The sequence below is a fragment of the Phragmites australis genome, chromosome 23 (genome assembly GCF_958298935.1).
Source record: "Phragmites australis chromosome 23, lpPhrAust1.1, whole genome shotgun sequence".
NCBI classification, from domain to species: domain Eukaryota; kingdom Viridiplantae; phylum Streptophyta; class Magnoliopsida; order Poales; family Poaceae; genus Phragmites; species Phragmites australis.
In genome coordinates this window covers 8,141,444-8,149,688 of record NC_084943.1, presented here as the reverse complement: position 1 = coordinate 8,149,688, position 8,245 = coordinate 8,141,444, and the positions used below count along the sequence as shown (strand labels likewise).

Here is an 8,245-nt window from a genome sequence, read left to right as displayed (position 1 = left end):
AGTATTCAAATTAATCATCAGACGGATCATTATTCATAATCCAACCTCGACGATTAATCCGAATACCATTCCGGCAGTCCCGGCACGTGTTTTGTGCCCAAGGATCGGAACACATACCTCCAACATAGTGCATCACAACATAGCTTAATAAAGAGCAAGTAATAAACATTTATATTACAAAAGTTAAGCATGCAACTGATTTCAACAGTTTACAACAAAAGCGAGCTAGGAGGAGACAAAACCCCTCAACTCCTAACCAACAAAAGATCTACACAGCGGAAGAAAATAAATTATACAACAAAAAGATATGGAGCCACATGCCCTTAGGCTCCATATCAAGAACATCGAGTTCGGAGTAGAATGTGCTACTCCTGCCCGCCACCCCGATCGGCAGGCACAAAGTAGCTAAACACCGCCTCTTCCTCGCCAACCTGTGAACCTACATCAACTTAAGGGCAGCACCCTGAGTACGAAGGTACTCGCAAGTCTTACACAGTATGGGTATATATATTCCCGACTCCAAGGATCATGCATTAAGCTGGTAGCAAGAATTAACATGGTTAAGTTAATTAAGCGGTAAGCAAACTGGACGTATGTGTGAGCAACTAGCTCAACCAACATATATGAAACTACCTTGCCATAACCAACAACTGAGCATATATAAAAGTAACAACAAGTATATCAATGTGAACAAGTGCCAACTCGAACCACCAACCACCATACCCAGATCAAAATCACATGCCCACCCATCAACCTCATTCCACCATCCACAAACCACAACGAGAACTGTACGACCGGTGCTGATGAAACAATAGCATGCTCATGACCGAGAGCGCGGCATTTTGAAATGTTTATACACCCTGCAGGGGGATACTCCTGGACCCACACGACACGAGGACCATTCGGCTTGTGCCGTTGGCCAAAGTGCACACAAGGGAGTACTCGTGACAACCTTTCCCAACCAGCCCCAACCGTGTGGGGCATGCAACGCTTGGCGCGGTGGTACAGGAACTACTCCCTGAGCAAACTAGTACCGCTTACAAGCCCGCCCGCTCACACCGTCATTGTTCACGCCCACAAAGCCACAGCTGCGAAGGTATTTGGCTCGCCTTACCATTAGATCGGCATGTGGTGAGTAAGATAAGTGCTAAAGCCAAAAACCCTGACGATCGGTGCTTAACCGGTGCAAACAGTCTATAGTGCCCGGTTTTCCTCTACCGTCCTACCCAGGGGAACTCCACATTCGGGCAGGCTAAACACCCTCCTAGCACCGCTCACATCTCGCCTCATACTCACCACTCACCAACCATACCATCACCATCAACATGTAATTGTAAATAGTAGTAGATCCTATCCTCGCGAACAACGGAGAACACCGTCGTTCGACTTCTACCGAAATACCTAAGCATTGCTAAGTATAGCGAAGACCTTTAGACATCGACATCATCTCTAGGCTTCAAGAAACATACATGAACTCGTGACCAAGGTAGAAGAATGCAACGGCATAGGTTCTACCCAAAGGTACCCGACACATGCATACATACATAAGCATAGATAACACTTTAGACTTTCAAGTTAACATGGTGTAATATGATAGATGCTTTCCTTGATGCACTGGTTCACAAAGGTGCGGCGCGTCGGGATCGACCTCGGCCTCCGGGATCGACGGATCGACGTTCTCTAAAAAGGATCAACGCGTGCAATGCAATGAGTATGAATGAAGTGAAAATACATGCCACAATATGCATATAATGGATGAAAACATTTTTCCTAGATAGAACAAGTCATAAGGAAACCAGCAAAATTGGATTCATCAATTTTGGACTTATGATGAATTAACGGTGAATTAATGAAGCTTTAGCCTAATTAATTAATCTCAGAAATTTAATTCATTATTTCATGGTTGTAGATATTTTTAATAGGTATCGTAGGTTATTATGAAACCAACAAAATTTGTTTCATAATTTTTGGAGCTACAGAGAATTTATTATGAATTTTATAATTTACAGCAAGCAGTAAATGTGCTGTCTCGGTGTACAGCGGTCAGACCGCCAAGACTCACGGTTAGACCACTGGAAACACTGTCAGACCGCTCCAGTATAGAGAGTTTTGGCCCCTGGCAGTCTGACCAGCCTGGGGTGGCGGTCAGACCGCTGGGAGTCGCCGGGGGCACTTGGGGAGCTCACCGGCGACGATTCCGGCGACATTTGGAATGGGAACTTGGACCTAGAGCATCACATTGACTCCCTCTACCGCATAGGACAACATGCATACGCCAAAATCTACAAAAACTTGGCTATTGCTTCTAATTCATCAAGAACTCATGAACTTCACAATCCTAGCTCAAAATGCGAAATCCAACCATCCAAAAGGCGGATTCTTGCCATGGGAGTTTAGGGGACTCACCCAAATTCCTTTACCAAGGTTGTGGACCGTCGATTGAAGGAGGAAACGGAGGGAAAAGCTCGAGAGATGAAGAAATCCGGTGTTCTTCACATTTCAACCATAACACCAAAAGACATCAAATCTGGCTCAAATCCTTCGGGAATGAGCAAACAAATTGGAGGAATGGAATGCTTGTGAGCTTGTGATCGCAATGGTACCACATACTCACCTCAAATCCCTCTCTTAGGCTCGGATTTTGGAAGAAAAGAGAGAGGGAGTGAGAGGGAGAGTGAGAGGGAAGGGGAGCACGGGTGGGGAACGTGAGGGAGGGTGAGGAGGAGAGAGAGTGGGGTGGTTGGCCCACTCCGGTGGGGCCCACGTGTTAGAGAAAGAGTCCGTTTTAACTGCTAATTCAATTCTTTTCTCTCCCGAATTTCTTTCTCTCATCCAAATGATCTCAAACGAATTGCATTAGTAATCCGAATTATAATTACGCAAATTTAAACATAATGCTTAAAAGCATGATTATGTTTAATTGCGTGATTAAGAATTTGGGACGTGACACTTAAGCATGTCGTTAAGCATCATTAGCATTATGTTTTATTGTTTTGAACAATTATTAACATGCAAATTCAATTAACATAAATTATGAAAATCAAAATTAATTGGTGCATTGTTAAGAAACTCACAATATTGCTATACAACATAGGGTCCGAAACAATTTTAGAAATTAATCCATGCAATATGATGTATATAACTAAATTTTCCCAAATTTTTGGGGATGGTTTTAAGGCATAAAAATTAACACAAGTTAGAAAAGTTGCATGTTTGGGGAATTTTAGTTTGAAATTAGCTTAGGCATTATGGGTCAAACTAGTTAAAATGGGTTGCACATGAATTGTAGTTTGGCACAAAATTTGTCTCATAATATTTGGACCACTGCAAGGTGTTCTTTTGAACAGAAGAGGTGCACTGGATGTTTTTCTTCAGTTATAACTGTTCACCATGCCCCCACATGTCATCCCTCTCTCTGCCTCTCACCTCCTCTCTCAGCCAAGCTGCTTCCTTTGGGCCCAACGCCGGTGTGGCTCTCCGCGAGAGCCGAGCACCACCGCCCATGCTCTGGCTGGGCCCAGCGGCCGATAAGCACACCGTTGGATCCGCAGGCTCGCGTAGATGGTGTAGGAGCTTTCGGTCGGGTTTGTTTTGCCGTCATTTCATCGCCGCCGTGCTTGACCGAATTGTCGCCGTTGATTACCGCCATTTGCCGTCGATGGCGCCCTCTGGTTGTCGCCGGAGACCACACGACCCTCAATCGAGTCCCTTGTGTCACACTGGTGCCGCCGGTGCCCTCCGCTGACCGCGCTGCACCGCCGCTCGCCACCGGCGATGCCGGGCCGTGCCACCGGGTCCACTGTCAGCGACTGTGGCTAGCTCGGCTTGGGTGCAAAAAGTTTTCGACCCATTTAATATCTAGATTTAATTGGTAAATGTGAAATAGAATATTCGTTCAACTATTAAATCGGCTGATATTTGTAAAATACATAGAAATTAGAATAATGCTCCAAAAATAGTGAAACTAATTTTGTTGGATTTGTATGATCATAATCTACATGATCAAAATACTGGGAGCTATGAAATATGTATTTAAATTGCATGTGTTAATGAAATAGGTTTGGGCTTCATTAATCCATAATTAATTATTGGTAGCTCCAAATTGATGAAATCAATTCTGTAAATCTTGTTAATTTATGCCCTGTTCAGTAAAAATATACACACTCATGCTAAGCATAGTTAATTTTCTAAGTAGGGCTGAGCTTTGTTTTAAGCTTAATTAATCCAGAAAAGTATTAAATCTTTAATGATGAATCCAAATCAAGAAATATTTGATGCGTTAAACTCTTGTCATGAGGCATTGCATCTCCACTATTGCCATACGTTGTGGGGCATCCATCTTTGCACCTCCTTCATACTCATCATTGTGCGTGTTCTTCTTTAAGCGAACAAAGGTCCAGAGCGTGACGCAAGTGTAATCGAGGGTGACACCAAGGCACACCACTTCTGCGATTTCTGTTTAGGAAGTATCGGGCAAACCCCAGAGCAGGAAGGCAAGCATCTAAGCATACTGCACCCTTTGATTCAAATTAAATGGTGTCTAAAATTGATAAATTATATTTTATGTATGTTTGCATGTGTTGAGTCCAGTGTGGGGTTGATATGGGTAGAACCTAGGTTGATGCATTATCTCTACCTTGACTTATTGATGAATCTTTATCCTTATAGCCTTGATGATATAGTTGTTGTCTAGCTTCAAGGTTTATTTCAAAATGCTTAGCAATGCTTAGGTCCTCGGTAGAAGTCGAGCGATGGTGCTACCGTTGTTCGCGAGCTTAGGGCTTAATCACTGTTTACAGATACAAAGATGAGGTTGAGATGTGAGATTGAGGCAAGATGTGGGCAGTGTTAGGGGTATCTTCTGCCCAGGAGGAGTCCTTTGGGTAGTTTGGGAGAGGAGCTAGGATGCCATAGAACGCTTGCATCGTTTAAGGTTGTCCGTCGGTACAGTTAGCTCTAGCACTTTCCGTACTCACCACATACTGATCTAATGGTAAGGTAAGCCGATTATCTTATGCTGTGCCGACACTTGCCTTGTGGCTCTATGACGCGTAAGAGGAAAAAAAGGAGAAGCAAGGTGGCGGGGAGCCAGAGGTGTCCGGGACACGCTCGCGGTAACCCCGGTGTCATAGGGGCATTGCAAGTGGGTGGTTCTGGGTATGAGAAAGGTTGACTCGAGTACTCCTTATGTGTACTTTCTTGAGTAGCACAAGCTGAATGGTCTTCGAGTCATGTGGGTAAAGTTGTACCCCCTGCAGGGTGTAAGAACAATTCAAATTGTTGCACTCTCGGTAATGAGCATGCTATTATTTTATTTGTATCGGTCCTAGAGTTTATGAATATGAGATAAGATTATGGTATGATGGTTTTGGTTGGTGGTTTGTTGATGAGATACTTTGGTTACTATACATACATGATTAAGTTGTGGTTTACAGGTTAGAAAGATAGTTATTTTTGGAGTTAAGTATAGATGCTCACACATATGTATTTAGATTGCTTACCGCATATATTTTAATTTTACTTAACCTTGTGACCTACTCTTGCTAATAGCTTAATGCGGAATCTTTGTAATTGAGCTAAGTATATGTGCTCTATATGGTATAAGTCTTACGAGTATTTTCATACTCATGTTTGCGCTTTCAAGTTCTGCTGGTGAAGGTGATGCGGTGTTTGGCTATTTCGTACCCGCCGATGCAGGTGGTGGGCAAGGGCATATGGTTCCATTTTCTTTTTGTTGTTGTTAAGGTTTTAATCTTCTATTGCGTAGTTTCTATTTGTATAATCTGTTGTAAATAGTTGCATACTTAAGAACTTGTAATATAACTTTTATTACTCGCTCTTTCTTAAGCTATGTTATGATATACATGTTGGAAATGTTTGTGTTCCGATCTTGGACACAAAACAAATATCGGGACTATCAGGATGATATTCTGGTTAATCGCTGAGATTGCGATTATGAATAATTATCCTCCTAATAATTAATTAGAATACTGTTTGAACAGTTTTTTTACAGTAGACGAGATATTGCTCTCGTCCGATGAACAGACGACGATAACCTATTCTTATAAATTTTCGAAACTATCGTGTAATTTTGTGTATATATATATATATTCTCGTTTCGCGCGCACGCTGGAGAATACCGCCCGCGTCTGTTCCGTCGCTCCCACGCCTCGGCCCGGCTCGGCCCCGTCGTTATCTCGGAGAATCTCGCCGTGCAGACTCGTGGCGCGTCGTGGCGGTCGCTGCGTCCCATCCACCCGCGCCCTCGTCTGGTACGCAGGCGCCGGAAGTTCCCAACGTTTCGATGCAACTCAGGGAGATACGTAGGTGGCCCGGAGGTTGGCATGGCCGGTGTGTTGTATCTGGGAGATTATTCTGGCGCAACGAACATATTTTGGTGGCGCCACTCGATCGAACTGGAAATGGCCCGGCAAGGACGATGGACTGGCACCTCAAGCTTTGCAGAAGAGTACAAAGTTTGTCTCAACGGAGAAGGATATTATGCAAGGGTGAAAACGACGGTACGACTCAACTCCCCAGCGTGGCAGCACCGGTGAAGATTGGCACGGAAAGGATATTCCGAACAGGGTCGTTAATAAGATGTGGTAATACTGAAGCCTTGACGTGCAAGGAAGGGCTAAATCTTATAGCGGAGTGGATTCGGCAGCCAACAGTGCCGCAGTCTGACTGTTAATCTTCCTGGAAGATTAGGATCCTAATTTAATCATGCAAAATAATTTATGAATAAATAATAGGAATCTCTTGTTGCGTCTAAGCAAATCCCAATGCTTTCCCAAGATATAAATAAACGAAACCGGGTGCCAAAATGAAGCTTGGAAGTTGAAGTGGGAACAAATCCCGGCGCAGCACACGAAAACTCCGCTGAGGCTGCTACGATTGAACCCACAATTCTTCAAGCGCTCTGCCCCACGAACCATGCCGAACACATCGCCGCCCTCGTCCACCTCCTCGTCGTGCGTATCTTTCGGCTCGTTCGAGGAAGTCTCCGCCGCCAAGCAACCCGGCCCAACTTTGACCAACGGCGTCAAGTTCCTCTGCAGCTACGGCGGCAAGATCCTCCCCCGGCGCCACGACGGCCAGCTGCGCTACGTCGGTGGCCACACCCGCGTCCTCTCCGTCCAACACCCCCTCCGCTTCTATGGTACGTACACAACTAAACATCGGAAACGTTAAATCCATCAACCTCTCGTACACGCATTTCTTTGAATCCTCTGCTCGCTTCTGACGTATGGTTGCATCGCCACGTGAAGATTTGCACCGGAAGCTGCGGGAGCTGTGCGGGTGGGACGCGGTGAGCGTGCGGTGCCAGCTGCCCACGGAGGACCTGGACGCGCTGATCTCCGTAACGAGCGACGACGACCTCGCCAACCTATTGCAGGAGTACGACCTTGCGGCGGCTAGCCAGGAACGGCCTCAGCAGCTCAGGATCCGCGCCTTCCTGCTCCCGCCGGCGGGGACCAGGACGCCACGTACGCCGTCCTCTCCGCCGCTCGCCAGCCGCCGCCGCCCAGGCCACCTCCTTATGCACGCCACCCGTGCTGGGTCGCCGCGCGCTGTGCGTTTCATCGTGTAGTCGCTGCGCCAGCCCGGCTCTCCGGCCGGATCAGAGCCCTCGCGGTCCCCACGGCCATGCGCACCATCGGAAGCAGCAGCGCGTGGTCCACAGTGGAAGAGGTGGATATCGATGTGTTCCCGTATAAGATGTAATTGACTACTAACTGTGTACACGGTTTGTGCTTTGTCCGTGCCTCACGTTCCTAATCTTTGCCATATTGAATAGTATGTTTGTTTCGAAAAATCTTATCGAGTTGTAATTAAAGTAACGGAAAAGATAAAACGAGAGCCCTCTCGTTTTAACTTATCGCGAGAGCCCGCGTCGCTGCGGCTGGATTGGGATTGAACGCAAGTACGCAACAGAGCGCAGGAGCATGCCACAAAAATCGTAGTCCCTGCAGCAACGACTGGTCAGCAGCAGAATATATCGAATATCTTAATAAGGTATATACATATAAACAATATATTATATACAGATAGATATATACGATGTATATTCAGCAATTTTAAATATCACAGAACCGGATCAGCGGTACTGATATACCTGGAGTTAAGAAAGTACATACTAAGAATATTTAGATTGATTACCCAACCCGATATGACCAGTATTCAAAATAGATCTATCTAATTAGATATTAAGAAAGACAATTGTCTATTAACTGTGGTTGAA

The 8,245-nt window shown here is 45.4% G+C and overlaps 1 protein-coding gene across 1 annotated transcript; it reads left to right on the top strand.

Moving 5' to 3' along the window:
* The first annotated feature begins 6,818 nt into the window (after window positions 1-6,818).
* On the top strand, window positions 6,819-7,819 carry LOC133906288 (protein PAL OF QUIRKY-like). The gene is made up of 2 exons (XM_062348151.1): window positions 6,819-7,162; window positions 7,272-7,819. Exons 1-2 carry the CDS (start codon window positions 6,937-6,939, stop codon window positions 7,592-7,594), a joined length of 549 nt encoding a protein of 182 aa, XP_062204135.1. The 5' UTR covers window positions 6,819-6,936; the 3' UTR covers window positions 7,595-7,819.
* The last annotated feature ends 426 nt before the right edge of the window (window positions 7,820-8,245 follow it).

Coding starts and splice junctions, on each gene's coding strand:
- LOC133906288 (XM_062348151.1), top strand. CDS start 6,937: ATGCCGAACACATCGCCGCCCTCGTCCACCTCCTCGTCGTGCGTATCT. Junction 7,163..7,271: donor ACACCCCCTCCGCTTCTATG/GTACGTACACAA, acceptor CGCCACGTGAAG/ATTTGCACCGGAAGCTGCGG.